Source organism: Episyrphus balteatus, chromosome 2 (assembly GCF_945859705.1).
Source record: "Episyrphus balteatus chromosome 2, idEpiBalt1.1, whole genome shotgun sequence".
NCBI lineage: Eukaryota > Metazoa > Arthropoda > Insecta > Diptera > Syrphidae > Episyrphus > Episyrphus balteatus.
This window is the reverse complement of record NC_079135.1, coordinates 110,975,254-110,995,891: the sequence shown is the minus strand read 5'-3', so window position 1 is coordinate 110,995,891 and position 20,638 is coordinate 110,975,254. Positions and strand designations below refer to the sequence as shown.

General features: G+C 31.0%; 2 protein-coding genes across 2 annotated transcripts; one reads left to right on the top strand and one right to left on the bottom strand.

The window, feature by feature from the left end:
- The first annotated feature begins 2,099 nt into the window (after positions 1-2,099).
- On the top strand, positions 2,100-3,004 carry LOC129912087 (mpv17-like protein). Its single transcript, XM_055990196.1, has one exon. The coding sequence runs from the start codon at positions 2,338-2,340 to the stop codon at positions 2,908-2,910; it is 573 nt and encodes a 190-aa protein (XP_055846171.1). The 5' UTR covers positions 2,100-2,337; the 3' UTR covers positions 2,911-3,004.
- Positions 3,005-6,441: 3,437 nt separating this feature from the next.
- LOC129911469 (28S ribosomal protein S27, mitochondrial) lies at positions 6,442-7,944 on the bottom strand. The gene is made up of 2 exons (XM_055989283.1): positions 7,214-7,944; positions 6,442-7,158 (listed from the first exon to the last, which is right to left on the bottom strand). Exons 1-2 carry the CDS (start codon positions 7,844-7,846, stop codon positions 6,466-6,468), a joined length of 1,326 nt encoding a protein of 441 aa, XP_055845258.1. The 5' UTR covers positions 7,847-7,944; the 3' UTR covers positions 6,442-6,465.
- Positions 7,945-20,638: the final 12,694 nt, after the last annotated feature.

Here is a 20,638-nt window from a genome sequence, read left to right as displayed (position 1 = left end):
ATTTTGTTGCTTTGTATTTTTATAATTTTGGCTTCGACATAATACTCGATGTTATTTTTTCGTTAAGCCTAGTACAGTACGCTGCTGATGCGAAATGAAAAATCCCATACAAAAATGAAAACGAAATCGTAAACGAAAAATTTTGTTCAACTTTTCGTTTGCTGTACGCTGTTCAACAGAGCGAAATTAAAAAGTCTCCCACTTCTTTTTCGCACACAAACAATTGCCGGGGACATTGCGTGCCTTTTTGAGATGCGTGTTTGTTTCTTTTTTATTATTTGTGCCCATGATTATGAAAGTGGACTAAGTCACTTTTTGCATTGTTTAACCCTCTACTGCATGAATTATGAACGAAGTGATATAAAAATTTTTTTTACATATTTTTAGCTTTAGCTATTACCTTTTATTGCATAGAAATTTTTATTTTTTTACATATATTATATACTTTTAGAAACATAAACCATATATGGGTTAGTATGCAGTAAGTCGATTTCCAGCAAAAAATTAATAACCCATATATGGTTTAGTATGCATTCAGGGAATGTTTTACAAAGTATGTTTTTTTTACAATGGACGCTTCTTATTCATGGAATTTATTCAAACTCTTTCTTTTATCATTGTAACAGAAGAACACATTCCATTTTCTACACATTGTGTACGTTTTCAGTCCGCAAATTTGACATGTTGGCGTTTTTTTGCCATTCAGGGATTTGGTCGATGTTTCCAGTTCGCACTGAATTCAACGACTTTTGCCCTTGTATGATGTTGTGAGTGAATTGAAGTTTCGGGATAAGATGGGGATGGACTTCCGTGACTTGTATAACTCCTTCACCTTTGTTTTGTTCCATCTCTGCTTTAATCACCTGCCAAAGTTGAAGGTCGTCCTCTTTTTCGTAACATTGTAGGCTTTAAAAATTTGCATATAAGTGCTCGGAGATGGCTTGTTTGATGTTGAAAAGAGCCAGAATCGAAGCTAGATCATCATCACTTCGAAAGCAATCACCAGTTATAGCATTTACACACTTATTTTTTCTATAGAAAGTCTTCGAATTCATTTTACAAAAAGAAATAAAAATCCCACAAAAATCAGTAATGTATGTCGCCAACGCATGATAACCCATATATGGTGTTTTGGAAAAAACGCCAAAAAAAGACAAAAATTATTATAAAAACAAAAAACAAACTTGGTAAACATATAAAAGTATAATAAATACATACGAAACTTATTTTTAATTGGATGCAACTTACTTATTTATTATAAAAAAGCACTTGAAAAGTACACACTTTTATTCACTGATTTGCACTTTACACATGCTCTTGAAACAATGAGTTTATTTCAGAATCACGACTACCTTACTGATAATAAAAATCGATTTCATATATAAAAATAGACGTAGTTTTATTATAGTTTTTTCTTTTTGACATTTTGATGCAATATAACGGAAATAAATCGATATGAAATCGATAAACCATATATGGGTTGGTATGCGGTAGAGGGTTAAAGAAAAACTTACATAATAATTTTCTTATAAATATTTAATTATATTTTTTTTATGAAATCACTAGAGGAGCAATAGAGAAGTTTATTTATTTTCGCTTTATTTTATTTTCGCTTTCAAATAAATTTTACCCCTTAAATAATAATTATTTTTAGGCTAGATTTGATGCCATTAAGGGCACATTTATGTTTTACAATTTGGGAATATTTTCCCATCGAGATTTCGCAAGTTTTTAGTTGTCCTCGTGGAGACCGACGAAAAATTTCGCAGCGTACTAGGCTTTATCATGTTCTCTGTTGACTTTGGAGTCTTGAAATTTTTTCGTTTGGCTTCAGCTGCGAACTAGGCCTTACAGAGAAATTATTTTTCTAAAGGTATATATTTTTGAACCTTCAACAATAAAGGATTATTAATAACAAATAAAAGTAATCGTTTGTTGCTGTTCACATAAAAAAATGTTGAGTACCACAAAAACTAATTACAGGCATTTGAATTTGTTTAATAAAAATATTTCTGTAACACCCTGTTATCACTGACAGCACAAATTCCCCACATTCTTGGCATCACTTCAAAACATCTGTCATAAGTCAAATGAAAGTTCAAAACACAAACCGTCTGCCTGCCGCCCACTATCATTTCTTTCGTCTGCTGGCAAATCTCAAATAAATGGATTTAACCTAAACAGAATTTGTTTGTAGCTAATTTAATTGGCTAAATAAAAGTCGACACGACTCTCTCGAAAATTAATTCATAAAACTTTTAGCTAGTATACAGGTCGGTTGATTTAAATTAAAGTTCCTTCTTTCTAGTATCTACCGTTCATTGCCTTTACGAAACGATGGCTCTCGCGCTACGAAATCTTTACCGACAGGCCATGCACAAATATCCTACAACAGCCCAGTCTGTTCAAGTGTCCATGCTAATGGCAACCAGTGACATAATCGCCCAATGTGGAGTTGAGAAGACACCAATCGATAAAATCAATTGGCTACGAACTGGACAATTTAGTTGCATGGGTTTGGTCTTTGTTGGACCAGCATTGAAAATATGGTATGGCCGATTGGAAGCCATAGTGAATCCTAATCAGAAAGCTTGGCAAAGAGGTATTAAGAAAGTTGCTCTTGATCAAATTGCCTTTGCACCTTTCTTCATTGGAGCATTCACAACCACATTGGGAGTGATACAAGGACATAAGCCAAGTGAAATCATGGAAAGCCTTAGGACTGACTACTTTGAAGTTTTAAAGTCCAATTACATGCTGTGGCCAGCAGCTCAGTTGGTGAACTTTGCTTTGATTCCATTGAATTTCCAAGTAGTGTTTGCACAATCGGTAGCTGTTCTATGGAATATCTATTTGTCCATGGCATTGGCTAGTGATAAGAAAACAGAAGCTAACAAGACTAACGCGTAAAATGAGATTAAAAACGAATTTATATTTATGTAAATAATTGTGATAAATTTTAATGACTTTTAAATGAATAAAAACAAATATTTTACCATGAGAATGTCTTGGATTTTATTAGATGCATAGGTACAATGCAGGTGATGCAGTTTATTGGTCGGGGTGACGTATTTGTTGATTTTGTTCTTTGGGTATTTTGGGATAAGTTAATTATGGATTCAAAAATAAACAAACTTATTTGTCTACTTTGTTAATCAAATAGACTACTTAAGCAAGAATTTGCTCTTTTACTTTTAAATAAGGAATTAGCTCATACGTCATTCACGAACATATTTAAGACGAGTGAAAGTCGACCTTGTAAATGGGAAGAAAGTTGATATTCTAAAACTCTCCTGTTAAAAAAGGCATAGATCTTATCATAAAGTCTGTCAAAAATAGAATAGTTCAAGTTATGTTGATTAAAGGAAAGATCATCAAAGATCAACTTCGAACAATGCAACGAAAAACCAAGGAACATTACATTGTTATTGTAAATTTGTTAACAAATGTTTTCCGTTTTTTTGTTTTCATGTAAATTAAACCTCTATTTGGAATTCATTTAATGAGAAAGTAAAAATAATTTTGTTGATGGTCAAAAATACCACATCTGTTGATGTTGTTGATGCACCACCTGGTGCACATGTTAAATAAATTGAATGCCAAAATAAATAACCTTGAAACTATTTTCACACGTGAATTTTATAGCATGTTGTAAGTAGTAGGTATTTATAAAAATTTCTTATCTTTTCAAGGTTGAAGAAAATTTAACATTTTCAATAAATTTTTGTAATACCTAGCTAGTTGTAATATTAGATTAGAATCACTTCCGTTATTCAACTATGGCAACATCAATAAAAATTAAATTATATGTAGGGTTTGTATTTTTTTATAAATCGTATTTTTATTAATTTTAGTGCGAAAGTTTGAAATGGAATTATAAGTGCTAACGGTGATAGCTTGCATATTGATCATAAAAACGAATTCTGCCTTTGTTTAAGGAAATTATAGTAAAGGGTTTTGTGTGGTTCATTAAAAGGAAAATGGTCGGTTACCTTTTATGATTACTATTATAGAAAAGCTTATTATTTGTTACCTACAATGGCCATTACCCAAAAACGAATAATTTTAAATTTTCAACCAAAGCATTTTAATGGCAAGTTTTTGAAAAAATATAAAAAAAAAAATCACATCATTTAAATTAAAAAATATGGGAATAGTCCATTTTTGCGTATTGGCTATAGTACCTACACATATTCCATAATGCTTGTGACTGCGAAAAGACCCATTTTTTAATTTGATTGAGAAAACAAGTTTTATTTCCTTTCTTTTTGAAAAATAAATATTTTTCGAAAACGGGTCAGTAAAGTTAATTGAAATGTTGTTTTTATTCCTGTACTTGTCTTTCATAACTTGGTGTGTAGCGATTTTTGGAGACTCTACAGACGAGCTTTTAATTTATTTAAAGGACCGAAATATTTTGTAATCCAATTTTTATGATTTGATGAAAAACAAATCTTCTAAACGGTTATCTTAAGATACAAAACATGACTTTAAGATGATAGAGAATGCGAAAAAAGTCGGTCCTACAATTTCGAAAGTACCTAACGATTTTGTTGGAACAAATTCAAATGTTAACTTTTAAACCATGTATAAATGTAGCTTTTGATGAAAAAAAGTTTTTTTTTTCAATATTAATAATAACGGTAGCGTTTTTTAAATTTTGAATTTTTCCTGGACGACGTATTCAATTTCAATAAATTCTTTTTATACAAAACCATTAATAAAGCTGTAAAGTGTACATAAATCAAAAATAAAATTATATTATTCCACCATTAGTTTTCCTGATTAAAATTTTTAAAAATGTTTCACTGTATAAAAATAGAGAGTATCAAATTGAAATTTGGACTTGAACAATTCTGCTCGTTTTGAAATAAGGCTTTTGTATTTATATAATTAGTGTACTTTAATTAATGTTTACCACTTTTAACAATGCCTCGAGATACGATCTATCAATAGGTCCGTTCCACACGCAGTTTTAAACTGCCGAATTTAGTAATATTTGGTTATTTTTGGTCAGAGTCTGTTCCCAACTTCAAAAATTGTGTAGAAGAGAGCGCTCACGAGAGAGTAAAAAATTTCCGCACCCTGACAAATTTAGCCCAAAGAATTTCTTCCGGCAGAAATATGAGTTCTGTCAAATGAAAAGTTGACGTATGTCAAACAAATAAATAAAGATGAAAACAAATCAAATTGTAGTGATTTTTAAATTGAATCGCGTTTACGTGTTTTTTGCATTAAAAAAGTGTTAATGTTTATCGAATTAAGCATAAAATATGAAATTGTGTTGAATAATGGTGTTCAACTTGTTCCAGACTTTTTGGCAGTCTTTCGTAGTTTTATTTCCTTCTGAGAGAATTCTCTCCCAACTCTCATTAATTTGACAGACTGCCTAATTTAGTGCACAAAAAGTCTGGAACAGACCTAATCTGTGAAGAAATAATTTGAAAATTCGGTCGTATTTCAGCTTAATGGGAAGCACAAAGCTCATCAATGTAAGACTTGTGTTTTTTTACTGCCTTTACTATTTCTTCAAAATTTTCAACAATTTGAGCCAGATTGGGTTAAGGCCTTATGCTGACTACGACGTTGTCTAAAAAAATGCATAAAAAATTTTTTTTAACGATCTTGTTTTTTGTTTTCAATTCGTGTTAGAACCAATTTGTCAATAGTCAGATAAACCCCTGTTAAGGCTTATTTCTACGAATAAACGGGTTCTTTATATTGGCATTATTCTTCTGATAGTCTAACTGACGATTGAAACACACTTTTTTTTTGGAGAACAAATCATGAAAAATGTTGATTTTTTTCGAACTTTATATTTTCTTTTTCATACGTTATTTACCGAATTTGTATATGAGTTTAAAAAAAAAAACTAATCACCAACTTGAACCCTAAGAGCAAATTGGTGAGCCCAATCATGCGTTTTATTTTTTGATATTTCGGTTTTATTGTATTTAAGTTTGTAATGCGTAAAAAAACGTCTCAAACGATTCGAAATTATATTCTGAAAATGCATTAATATAATCATCAAAACGAATTAGAACTTTTTTGTGATCAAAAAGATATTTTCCAGAGTTAAACTATTCTGAATAAAAAGTTTTATTTAAAGCAGTTGAGTTCCGAAAAAGCTAGAAAATTTTATGGCAAGTAGCTACAAATTGAAAGAACCACCTTATTTGCGAAATTTCAAACACAAATTTTACCAAAATCGTTAAATCCGGGTTTATAATAGAAATAAATAATCCCATAATGTTTGTGTCTGCGAAAAGACCCAGTTTTTACTTGGAATGTTTTTGTAATGTTCGACTAAAACAAGAGTAAAATAATCGGGTCGGGTCTACTCGAAGATGAGTTCTGGGAACAACGTTTTAATTGAAACAAGGAAATTAGGAATTCTGTAACACGTCCTTAAGAATAGGAATATACAAAACTTATTGAAAATACATTTTTAAAACATCTAATTTATTATTGCCTGCTCTTAATAATTTCTGGTGGAACATAATCAGCATCAATAACTCTGGGCACCTTCTTCTTACCAAACCATCTCTTTGGATAGAATGCCTTTTTACTATCAATCTGCAAATCAATATCAGACTCATTTTCAAAGAACCACAAATGTTGTTCTTTCTTCTTCATCTCTTCCGTCATCAATTCGATTTTCTTCAAACGTTTAGCTCGTTGTAATCGATTAAGTTCTTCAGTTAATTTTTCTTCACGCAAATTATTCCATTTCTTATATAATTCTTTTTGTGCTTCAATTGCCACTGGTTCTTGTTTGGCTACAACAGATTTGCAATAATCTTCCAATAAAGTATCAAAGCTTTCTGATTGCAATTGATTGGTATTTGCTAAACGTTCTTGCACGACTACTTTCAGAGACTCGAGGGAGGGATCTTCAACTTCAATGGCTTCTAGAACTTTTAAACAATGTTCCAAAGTTTCTTTGAAAAAGATTTTTTCGGTTGTTTTGAGTTCTTTCAGAGCTTCTTCGTATTTTCCGTAAAGGGTGTAGCCAAGAAGTTTAACATTTGGCGAGAATGGTTTGTCAAGCTTCTTACCGATGGCAACGAAAGTTTTTCCAACAAGATGGTCGTGATTTTTTATGTCAAAGTGGTCATCGAAGAATTCATTTCTTAAAAACTTTACACGAACTTTTACCTGAAACGTAAAGTGTCTTTAAACAATATAACTTTATCAAACTTATTTAACGAACCTCTTTTGGCTTTTCAGCTTGTTCATCTTTCTCTTCAACCTGATAAAAAGGTTCCCTTCGGTTCAGGTACTTGTAACAGGCAAATAAAGCCAATGAGCGTGGTAGCTCATTCTCAAAATCCTCTTGCAACATAAGGAAAGTCGCTGTTCTAGCAGCCGAATGGAAATCTTGTTTTTTAATCAAATAATCCAACAAATAACTAGCAGAATAATCATCCAAGAATATTCCATAAGCCATTCGATTATCAAGTATACTAATCAAATCTGTAATGTGACCCATATCAACGTAATTCCTTACAACAGCGTGATGTGTTGAATCGAGTGTATTTGTGGTTTCTTCGGAAATTCGAAGTGTATGAATTAATTCATTGATTTCATCAACACGACTTTCATCTGCTGCCGATGTTTTATTTACAAAAATATCAATATCGATTGCATTAAGTTTTCCATTCTTTTGGGATGATGCTTGTTTGATTTCATAATACAAATTTTCCAGATTGGTATTTTGCATGAAAGTCGGTTGTAATCGACTATTCCATTCGTTTGGACATTTGAATTGTTCGGAGAGAAATGTTCTTACATTGCGATAGATTGTTGTGGAGTTTTTATTTAGGATTTTGGAACGTAAGAACATTTTTTAATTTATTATTTTCGTTTTTATTTCTTTCACAGAATTTACTTTAAAATGTGCTCCTTTCCTTCTGATACTAACCGGGCAGCTGACATTTGACAGAAAAAATTGTGACAGTTCTAGCTGTCAGAACATGGGCGCGTTCTAGAATGTATTACATAAGGGGTAGTTTTCACTGTTGTTATTTGGAATGTGCCAAAATTAAACACAGCGCATTCTGATTTTTAATTTTAGTTGTGTTTTTTATTACCACTGGGGCTTAACATGAAATCTTGGCAGCACTGTATATTGAATTTTCAACAACAAGAATTTAGAGTTGTCATATTTTTCGCTTTCGAGTTTTTCTTATATGTTTCATGTATGTTTTACAAACAGATACAAAAATGAATGCTTGCAATACTAGTTAGTCCAAAAGTTATGGTTTTCGAGAACCGAAGGAGTAGAAGAGTGGAGACTTGGAGACTCAATAACCAGTCGATAGAAGTAGTTCCTGAGTTCAAGTACCTTGGCGTACTGTTGTCTAGCAACTTAAACTTTCGAAATCATGTGAAAGAAAAAAGTAGAGAAGCAAAGCTGGCACTCAACATAATGTGGCCAAAATTCTTCGCAAACCAAAACATTGATCTGTCCTCAAAGTATAATGTATTCAATGCCACAGTCAACACTTGTATGTGCTACGGGGTGCAGGCATTTGGAGTAGACCCCTTTGAAGATTTCGAAACTGTACAGAGGTACTTTTTCAAGCGTTTATTCCGTCTACCAAACGCTACTCCTACCTACGCAATTCATGTGGAATCAGGTTTGCCACCCATTTATTTGCAAAATCTGAAAGCTCATTCTGTATTTTTAATAAAAGTAATGAAGAGAAGTGAAAATAGTTTACATAGGGCAGTGTTAACTAGGCTATTGCAAACAAATGCTTATCCTTTCAGAAATTGGCAACAGCTGGCGTTATCTCATGATATCGATTTATCTTTATCGGAAAATAACGTTAGCGACTGGCAAAATATGTTCGCAAGGGTCATAGCTAAAGAAGATGACAAAATATACGACCAGTTTTTAACAAGAGCGTCCTCATCACCTTCCAGATTTATTTACCGCAACCTAAACCACCAAATGTTAACCATTGAATGCTATTTCAACACAAAATTTTCGTCAAAAGTTATAAGCACCATATTCAGAGCTAGAGTTGAATTATTAAATTTGAATTTCATGCCACATAGAGTCGATCTTCAGCAAACTTGTGATCTATGTAACAGGAGAGAGTCTGAAAATATTTACCACTTCATTGCTGTATGCCCAATTCTACAAGAAATCCGAAGATTACATTTCCAAGAAAGTTTTCTGTCCGTAAATAGTCTTTACGAAATATTGAATGGCGCCCGTGGTTGGCTCACCTTGTACAAATATTGCAATCATGCTATGACTTATCGTAATAGTTTTTTGTTAAATTAGTTCTCACAACAAGTCTCTATTCAATTTAAGGGCTGCAAATTATTGCTTTTAATCAAATCTTTATGTTTCAAATCATTAAAATTGATATTCTTTTTATGTTTTAAATCATTAAAATTACTAGTTATTATGTTGCAAATCATTTAAATTGCTCAAACGTTTCTCGCTCTCCCATAATTTAATTAAAAAAAAAAAAAAAACATTTATTTAAAAAAAAAAAAACTTAAAAAATTTTAAAAAATATTAAAAATTTAAAATAATTGAAAATTTAAAAAAATTAAAATTTTAAAATTAAAAAATTAATATTTAATAATTAAAATTTAAAATTATATACAAATTTAGTCCTCATATCTATGTTAATATAAACTTTTGTCTAATATTTTGTGTAATATTTATTTATTTAATTTACTATTTCAAATGTATTGTAAATCTTTTTGATACATCTTCTCTTCATATAATTTTATTTATTATACTGAAATGTCATTTCCGGCAGACGGCAGCACTGTCATGTCCGTATTTCCAATAGAAAAAAAAATTGTAATTTATCTAATGAATAAAGGAAGAATCTAATCTAATCTAATCTAATACTAGTTAAATACATTTTGTCATTCCAAACGTCAGTTTTCACGTCTATACACAAATTCTAAAAAATTTATGAAAAAATTAGTTTGGTAGCACAGATTTAAAACTGTTCAATAAGTTGTAATAAAAAACACACCTTTTGACTATAAAGCTTTACACAAGCAACTATAGCACCTAAAGCACTAGCACTAAAACTTTATAGAAGCAAAATTGTTAGTCGGGTGTTTGACGTTTTACATTTAGTATGGGACGTCTATTAAAAACGGTAAACAAATTGAACGTCGTTTTCTATTAAATAATTATTTATGTTAAATTGAGACCGTTTGTGAATTGCGTTAAGATGTTGGTTAAAATTTGATGTTTGGTTAAATTTTGACAACAGCCCTGTTCCTTTGGGAGGTAGAAAAGTACTACTAGTAGTTTACTAGTGATTTTCAATGGACCGCACTTTAAATGAATTCAATACAAATCGTATCTACTCGGGAAGAAGAGCAAAGTAGATGATAGTACTAGATTATCCAAAACATTTACTATTAGTAGACTACCACCTCCAATGGAACAGGGCTAATAGCGTGGTGAATAAAAATGGTTAACATTTATCGAGCTGTGTAGTAGGTTAAAATGGGTTAAAATTTGACGTTTCTCATGAATGGTAAAGAAGTTTGACTCAGTGTTTTTTTTTTTTTTTTGTTTAATCAAGAAATTGGAAAAAGGGATGAACAATCAAGAAAAAAATTGGAAACTCGCAGGAAAACCATACAATAAAAGTAAATTTAAGTAAGAATTTATATAAAAAACTTTAAATTAATCATATTTCAAAATCGAAATACCTACAAAATATTTGTTTTTTTTTGTTTGTTTAAAAATTACCTAACTATCAGCTGTAAATCTATCTTAGAGAGAAATGTTCGTTTAAGCAAGGTATACAGTTCTAGCAAAAAAAAAACCAATGCATTTCTAATGGGAGATTTTTTTTTAGATTTTTTCCGAAAAAAAAAATATTTTTTAACTCACCACAGCTGTAAGTCAAAATCGAAAAAAAAAGATACTCACCACTATTATTTTTTCCTCAAAACAATGTGCATCCCATCGTTTTTGCGGAAAAAAAACTTACGATTGAAGCGTTGAGAATGAGAAGGGGTTAAGGGACATATTTCGAGTTTTGAGAAATCGTCGTTTAAAGTTTTTGGTTTATGGCTTTTTGTATGAAAATGAGAGGGATTTAGCTTGTCATCTGTTCACCACAGATATTTTTTTTTAAGAAAAAATTTTTTTTTACAACTTATTTTTTTTATCGAAAAGAACTGTGTACTAGGATTTAAGAACAAAAAAGAAAAACAAATTAACTAATCACTTCAAAATCGAGAAAATCAGAGTTGTTTTTTGTAATTTTTACTTTGTTTTTTGAAGTTTAGTCTTGTACGACAATTTATTTTCCCTGAAAAAAAAAAATCTAGAGTGAATAATATGGCCGTAACCCGTAAGTGAATTTCTGTGGGTGAGTATAATGCCGAATTTGCACGACTGGAAACTTGTCAGTACTTTCGCTATTTTGTTACAATTTTTATTTTCGTTGTATACAGGGTGTTTTTTTTCACTTCAGATTCTTTGATGTAGTAAGCTTAGAACAAGCTTTTAACTACAATCAGAGGCTCATCATAAGTGCATGTTAGTGGTTAGTAGACAAAAAATACAACCTCCCACATGCACAATATAAAAACAAAATAATTACAAACAAATTTACAAGTTATAAAATTATAAGTACAAAAAATCCAACATTTATTTAAAACATTGATTAACAGTCACGATTGTGGAGCACTGGTTCGAAACAATGTTTTTAAACCCATTTTCGTCAAATTAAAGTCTAAGGATGAATGGTTCAAGTTAAAAAGTTTACTCATGCGACTAAGAGGCTCATTAATACCATAGTTTGTTCTATGAAAGTCGATATGCAAAGGTTCAAATCTTCGTAGGAGGTGAGATCCACCCGGATAATTTATACCAATACAAGCTAATAGATCAGGGGCGTCAATTTGGGAATTAATAAGCTGATGAAGAAAGATTAAATCATTATTTACACGTCTCTGTGCTAAAGTTTGTATCTGAAGAAGTTGAATGCGATGTTCATAAGGTGGCAAGTTGAAAGGGTCGGTCCAAGGAAGACCTTTTAGAGCGAAGCGTACAAAATTGTGTTGAATAGATTCGATTCGGTTTTTATGAACTTCATAAAAAGGACTCCATACTTGAGAAGCGTACTCAAGATGGGGTCGAACGTAGCAGTTGTACAAAGATAGAGTAACAAATGGATCATCAAATTCCTTTGCCCAACGTTTAATAAAACCAAGCATTGAGCTCGCTTTATTTACTATAAAATTGATGTGTTCAGTAAATCCTAAATTTGAACTAAATTGGACACCCAAGTCTTTGAAGCTAAATACTCTACATAGCTTATGTTGCAAGATGTAGTAATCAAAAATATTAATGACTCGTTTTCTCGAGAATGTAATTGTTTGGCATTTAGCTGGGTTAAGTGAAAGGCCATTTTTACCACACCAAACATTAAAACTGTTAATATCGCTTTGTAGAAGGATACGGTCATTGTCAGACTTAATTTCTTTAAAAATCTTCATATCATCAGCAAATATGAGAATATCACTTGAAGTTATGCACGAGATTACGTCGTTTATAGCTAAAATGAATAAAAATGGGCCTAGGTGACTTCCCTGAGGGACGCCAGAGTTGGCTATAAAAAGATCTGAAAGACAGTTTCTAAATTTGACCTGATAGGATCTTTGGTTAAGATAAGATTCTACCCAGGCAATAAAAATACGTGGAAAACCAAAAGCTTTTAATTTGAAGATTATTATTTTATGACTAAGTTGATCAAATGCCTTTGAAAAGTCAGTGTAAACGCAGTCAACTTCATTACCTTTTTCTAATGCATTTGAACATTTATTTAAGAAGCTAAGAAGATTAGTTGTAGTAGATCTTTTTCTTACAAAGCCATGCTGCTTTTCACTTATCAGATTTTTACTATAAAATGCTAGACTATCACAAACAACTTGCTCAAAAACCTTTGGAATGCAGGATAGTTTCGAGATAGGCCTATAATTCTTTATATCTGTCTTATCACCCTTCTTGAAAACAGGAGTGAGGAATGACTTTTTCCAGATGGAGGGAAATTTTCCTGACTTGATGGAAAGTTTGAATAAAAATGTTAGAGGCTGAACTAGGGAGTTTCTACAGTTTTTTAATACTATTGGTGGCACACCATCTGGGCCAGCAGAACAATCATCATTTAAGGATGAAAGAAGGTCTAACACAGTACTTTGCAGTACAGGGATGTTCGTACAACTCGTTTCGGAATATGAATGTAAATTTTTGAAATAGATTTCGTCAACATCAACAGTCTCATTAACAAATGAATTACGAAAGTTATTGGCGAAAGCATTGCAAATGTCAAATGTTTGATGTAATGTAATATCGTCATGAATGAAGTTTGCCGGATATCCATCTGAGTTTTTCTTTGAGTTAACAAGGTTCCAAAATGACTTTGGATCTTTTCTTAGGGAATTTCCTTTCTCAATTATGTAGTCGGTGTACAAATTTTTTGAATGAGTTTTGAATTCTTCAAATAGTTCAACGTAAGAAGCGTGATCAACTGGGGAAAGGGTTCTTAAAAAAAGTTTCCATGCTTTATTTCGTTTATTTCTTAGTATTTTTAGGTCTTTTGTGTACCAAGGGTGACTAAAATTATTATTATTATTATTTGATTTTTTCATGGAAATGGAATTTACAAGGCAGCTGTTAAGGATGTTATAAAAATTTGTAACTGCTTCATCAATATTAGATAATGTAAGTATATTTTCTATCCCTGAACTAGATATGTTTTCAGAAAGCAACTCAAAATTTGCTTTTTTAAAATCAAGAGTATAAGAGCAATCAAAATCGTTACTGTTTTCAGTAATATGATTGCTCCATTCAAAGAAGATATCCAAAGGTGGATGGTAACCGTCTATATTAGTGATACCAGTTCTAGACTCTAGAACAAGAGTACTAATAGCGTCAGAGGAAAATACTAAATCGAGAATTCGATTTTTATAGTTTTTAATACAGCTTATCTGCTGTAAGTCAGTATACAAAATTTTGTCTAATAAAGCAAGCTCATTTTGTGAAGATGTTAGTGAAGCTTCTTGATATGGGTGTCCCAAAAGTAATGGATCAAACGAAATATGCTGATAGGCCAACTTTAGGGCTCTCAGAATTAGGTAACTTGTTCATCCCAAATCCTTACGGTTTTCGATTTAATGCAGTTTTTGTGAAATTTCGAAAAATCCCGACTTTGCAACAGTATTTTGCTTCCTCCACTCACAATTGATTTTTGTTTTTTTACAATTCTTTCACTAAAACATTGCCTAATAATAAGAAATAATTAATTAATCAAAATATTTTTCATTTCATACGCCATTTTGCTGCAAATTAATTAACAGTTCCATGTTTTATAAAAACTCAATTTCTTTCTTTTATTTCAGAGCAACACCCTGAAAAAAATTTTTATGGTGTGGCACTAGTTCATTATTTTGAAAACTTGCCATGTTATTGCAGTTTTCAAAAATGTATAAAAGTTTCCAAAGTTGAAGTTAGAACTGAAGATATTACAATTTAAAAGCAACAAAACAGGGTTTTTCAGAGAAAAATAACAAAGAAAAATAAACACATTTTCTCAACTGTTGTTTGTTTATTTCCTTTTGAACAAAAGCCTCGATTTTTGTTTGTTATTTTGCTCTGAAAACTTCTGTTTTTTTGCATTCAAATTGTAATATCTTTTGTTCTAATTTCAACTTTGGAAATTATTATACATTTTTGAAAACTGCAATAACACGACAAGTTTTCAAAATAATAAACCAGTGCCACACCATACAAATTTTTTTCAGGGTGTTGCTATGAAATAAAAGAAAGAAATTGAGTTTTTATAAAACATGGATACTGTTGCAAAGTCGGGATTTTTCGAAATTTCACAAAAACTGCATTAAATCGAAAACCGTAAGGATTTGGGATGAACAAGTTACCTAATTCTGAGAGCCCTAAAGTTGGCCTATCAGCATATTTCGTTTGATCCATTACTTATGGGACACCCTGTATAAATGTTTCGCCATTTTTTGGCAATATTATTGCAAACGTTTTTGACAATTGTGTGAAAAAATTAGTGGCACTTTTTTTTGTGTTATAAATAATCTACTAAAGGCTAGTTATACAAATATTTAAACCGTGGTTCAGCAACTTTCATCTTCTCAAATTGTTGATAAAGCTGAGGTGTAGCACTGGATCCAGGTCCATTATGTTAAAATAGCAAAATCCAATATCCATGCATGAACCAAAGTTGAACCACAGTTAATCCACCGAAATCACCAATAATCTTTATTAACCGATGAGAAATTTTGTCACCTATCATGTAGCAACAGCATTATGAGTAATGTACTCAAATGGCAAGCTAGCACCCCATCATGAAATAAAATATTTTATTGAATTTAAGACCAAAAAGAAATCATATATTTAAATAAATAGATAGCCAGTAGATATTTATACGCATAAATTGTTCATAGTTCAAAAACAACACAAATAAATTACCAACTTTTGTTAACTTTTTCGTTTTAAAGGATTTAAGGTACGAAACCTTCCAGAAAGACAGATAGAAACCTAACACGATATAAAAAAGAATACAAAAAAAAAAAAAACAGTGTACATTTAAAGCCTCTTGAAGTTTTTATTGCCAACCATATAACAGGCAACCAAAAGTGCATCGCAAGTCGAAGCGAAAATCCATTTTCCAAAAGAAAAACCCATATATCAGTCTGCCTTAAGGCATGGCGGGGAGTGGAAAACTAGTATACGAGTGCATGGCAAGCAGAGAAAAAGGTTAATAGCTGTGCAACGGAATGTTAATAGTTTTCCTTCCTGTTGCTCTTTCTTGTTGTAGCCTTAGAATTTTTTTTGTACAATGTGATCCTTAGAGATAAGTTTTTTTTGTGTTGTGTTTTTTTTTCAGTTTTCTTACTCACATACATTACATTACTTTGTTACCTTGTTCGAATGTAGCTTTCTTAGGGTTTTCTTTAGAACGAAACTTTCAAGTGTGTTTCAGAAAGAACAAAATTGTGAGACAGTATGTTTGGAAAGAAATTGCTGTTTCTTTTCTTTTTAAAGACATCAAAAGTTAACAATCCACAGCCGAGGGCATTAAACAAAAAAATTGATTGGAAACCCACAAATTGGAACACATCGTTTCCTTTTTTCCAAATAAACAATTCTACTTCTATAAAGCTTTACAAATGCAACTTTAGCTTTTGTAAGGCTTTATAGAAGCAAAATTGTTATTTGACTTTTCTCTTCCAAAGTTTTTAAACTAATTTGACAGCTGACATTTGTTTCTCGCTTCTATGCTTTGAATGATTTTTCTGACATTTACAAAGCACAAAAATATTTCACTTCTTTAAAGCCAGAATGTATTTCGTTCTATTTTATTTGTGCTTCATTGGTCACATGGTGGTGTCTTAAGCTCTTGTAGCCAATGCATAGTGACTGGGGTATTCTCTTCTTCCTCGAGGACACTTTCTATCTTTATTATGTGTGAAATTAAAAATTACACTGGGGATATTTTATAGTTGAGGAATCATTCTATTACCTTTTCTAAGGTCTCTCTTTCTCTATACTTCTGCTATCAAAAGAAGATTTTTTCCAGTAGAAAACATAAAAAAAACAAACATTTTCATTCAAGCGCCTTTCCTCCTGCCTCCTTAAAAGTTAAAAGGATACATCACAGCAGGATACACCCTTAAATTGTCCAGTCAACGGTGAATACAAAATGAGTTATAGTGTTTGGACTTTATGATACGAGTGTGTATATGTGTACTGTGTCCATTCGTTTTCTTTCTTTAACTTATTTCCTACAGTTTCACTATCAAAGGAAAAGAATGTATATCAAATTGAAATAAAATACATAATCCTCTGTATAAGGGTGCGTATAGAATTTTAACGCCTTTATAACCTACGTGATGTCCTTACGTGTCGATAAGTAAATCATTAAAATCAGTCGTAGAATTATTATAGAAAATCACAAGTTGAATTTTAAAAAAGGACAAAGCTATCATTGAACGTGAAGTGGATACCTACACACACTAATAAAAAAAAAGAATTTTACTTTTTTGCTCAACATGATAAAACTTATGTATAAGTTATGCTTCTTTTGTATGTGATCAGGATTTTAAAGAGAGAATTCAAGGACTTTTGCTTTAGCTATTTATAAATGAAGATGATTTAAGTGTAATGGTTTCTTTCACTTCAAAGGACTTTTGTTTTTAGTAGAATCAAAGGTTTATTAAATTATCGAAAGTGAATGCTCTTTGAATGTGTTTATCTGCATTGGGCGCCACTTAAATAAAATGAACAAATGGGTAAATGGTTTTTGAATAAATCGTTCAAGGTTATCAAGAATAATACTTGAGTACCTATAAAAAATATTTGCGAACGTCATGTTTGATGTCTCAAGATGAACTAATTCTAAAATAGCTTTTATAAAAAGAAATGTTCAATAAAATTAAAAAACAAGGAAAAGTTGACATTATTTTCAATTAGAAGGAGTATGAGGTACCTATTTTAAAAATATTGACTACTCTATGAAGTCTTGAACTTATTTCAAGTAGATGTATTGATCAAGCTTCGGTCCGTAAATATATTGACAAATCTGGTCTAAAAGGTTTTCATTTACGAGTATACTTCTTTTATTCTTTTTTTTTCATAATTCTTTTGTAACTTTTTATAGGACTAAAATAGAATTGCAATAATAATATTTTACATACTATAATTTTTTACACATATACATTAATACAAAGAAAATAAACTAGTATAAATAATGAACTTCTGGTTTTATGTATGAAAAACTAGTACAATAAAGTCTGTCTATGCGATTTTTAGACTGATTTTTGAACTACCAGTAGAGAGCATCATTTAAAATGTTTGTTTTTACAATCCATAAAAAATTGGGATGTGATAGAAAGTTTAAATTAACTGTTGAAATTTTTCTGTAGAAACAAATGTTTCGTATACGCCACAGTGACTTTTTCAGTCAATTTTCTAATTAAAGTTAATATAACACAAAAAGTAAAGATCATTCATTACGTCTTTGTTAGAAATTCTATTTAAAATACAAATCCGCAGGCATTTTCTTTGATATAGCCAAACCTTAAGTTCAATATTGATGTTTTTTTTTTTTATTTGGGGCCAGTGCAATTGCTAGCTATTACAATGATAAAATATTACAAGATAAAAACTGCAAAATAAATGATAGATCTTTTTATGAGAGTGGCCAATTAGGTGCGCGCGAAATAATTTTTGAATAAATGCACGTTTCCGTTTATTTCATATGTGTTTTGTTTTTTCATTTTATCAAAGGAACACACATCTTTAAACTGAAAGATTCTCATTTATTTTTTAAGTTCAAAAAGATTTCTCTCTAGTATAAATAAACCAAGTCAGATAGAGTTCCAAATACGAGCAACATTAAAAACAAAATAAAAAAAATCCCATTTTCTACATTCCAGGACTTCGTACATAGCTATTACCTCAAATGGTTATTGTTTAGGAAGTTGCGAACACAAGGCCAAATGTATTTATATGGCTTTACTGGATTGTTTCATCCTTACTGTTCCCACTGACCTTCTTTCCTCATCATCATGCTTTATTATGCTCTCTCAAGTCCTATATACCCATAACTCCTCTCAATACACACGGTATGAACAATTTCAAAGAAGCATTTATCACTTTAGAAAATTTGAAATTCGAAACACGAAAATGTATCGTTTTGTATTCGGCACTCGGAGAAGCTCTCCTCGGAGGAGCTTGTTCCGCCTTCTTCAGTAGCACTAGCTTGTCCTTGCATACTTCCTTTATGGTCCTTTTTTTTGTATTGTATGGTTGATTGTTCTTATAATGGGGAGTTCGGTTAGTTTAAAATTGGATAGAATGAGTATCCTGTAGGTGCATTGTTATATTTTCTTCTATTCCATTTGGAAGTTCAGTTTCATCGTATTATTCACGCCGAGTGCGGATGAGGTATAGTATAGTTGTGCTCATAGACACACCTACCCATTTAAAAAAAAGAAAAAGAAAACCGCTTCAGCTTTAGCTTAAACAAAAAATACTTAAACTTTCCTTCAATGCTTCACATTATTGAGGACGAAACGAAGCCAAAAAATAAGAATGGATAAGATAAGGAGAGATTTTGACGATCATGAATGGCCGGGTGTGGCAGGCAAAAGTGCTTTAAATAAGTAATTCATGAATAGCATGCAATATGGATATTTTCAACCAGAAGGTCTTCAGCTCTATGTAGGTACGAGTATGTTCGAATAGTGAGCAATTTAAAGCTTCAGTTGTTTTGATTTGTTTTGATAAATGATTGGAAATGATTTGAGTAAGGAATTTGTGCGAGTGATTATAATCTCTATACGAGTAATACATGTGCATTGTTGAATACTTTTTCAGTACAAGCTGAATAGTGAAATCAACTTGATGCATTGAAAACATTACATTCAATTCGAGTTATTAATAACCGTAATATCTATGTTCATATATGTACTGGCTTTAGAATTTTTGATTCAATTTGAAATTCATTTAGCTCCAATTCTATTCCACAAAAGAAAACGTATTTAAAGTGCGTGATAAGTTTTTATCCAAAAAGTAGTTTTTTTAATACAAAATTGCGATAATAACACCCTCTTAGTTCAAAAATGTCACTTTTCATTGTTGTAGATTGTTTTTTAATTCATGTGTCTCTCAAAAACAGTCAAAAACGTTTAAGGGTTATATTTCAATAATATACAAATATAAAATATTTCTGACATCGGATTCAAGTTCAGTACACCAACAACCTTTGTAAAAGTACAGTTTTGTTTCAGCCACTGAAGTGAAATTTTGAAAAAAGTCAAAATTTTGTTTGTATTCATATTTTCTTAGCTTTTAGAGGATATGGAGGCAAGACGCCCCTTTAGTATTTGACTGCCTTAAAAACAATTAAGTTTATGGATTTTGTATAGGATTTCTCATTATTTTGACTACTTTTACGGTTCAAAATACTTTTGAGTATTCAAATTCCATTAAAAAAAAAGAGAAGGTAAAATTTTAAATTATTTCACTGTAAAAAATCAACTTACTTTTCACATGAACGATAACGCTTTGATAAAAAAATACACAAAATTTACCATAACTTTTTTTCGTACAACATAGAAAAAAAAGTTCTTGTACCAATACGTGGTTTTGCCTCCACTTCCCCTCAATAATATGTAAATATGAAAACACATACATACTCAAGTTTCAAGGGAATATCTCAATTGTTTTTCAGGTACTGCACTCTGAAGAAAAGTTACTCCTCGATAATTTTATCAGTAAATTAGTCTTTAAAGGCTGTTTCCCCTAAACAATATTGTCCAAATTTACTGTACTTATAACCTGAAGACAAGTCATTCCATCGAATTCTTCTTTATACGTATTTCTCTTTACAATTTTAATCCTCCAATTTTCCGATATAAAAAAAATTATAAATTTCTTAATTATTACGGAATAACAAAATTTATAAAAGTTCACATACGTATCTTTTTTCCCAAACAAAATCTTATATGTATACGAGTTATAAGTCAAAATTCAGACAGACACTTGTGTTTCAACTTCTGACAAAATGCATTCGTACACTCGGGCGTATACGCAACT

Coding starts and splice junctions, on each gene's coding strand:
- LOC129912087 (XM_055990196.1), top strand. CDS start 2,338: ATGGCTCTCGCGCTACGAAATCTTTACCGACAGGCCATGCACAAATAT.
- LOC129911469 (XM_055989283.1), bottom strand. CDS start 7,846: ATGTTCTTACGTTCCAAAATCCTAAATAAAAACTCCACAACAATCTAT. Junction 7,159..7,213: donor AAGCTGAAAAGCCAAAAGAG/GTTCGTTAAATA, acceptor TTTACGTTTCAG/GTAAAAGTTCGTGTAAAGTT.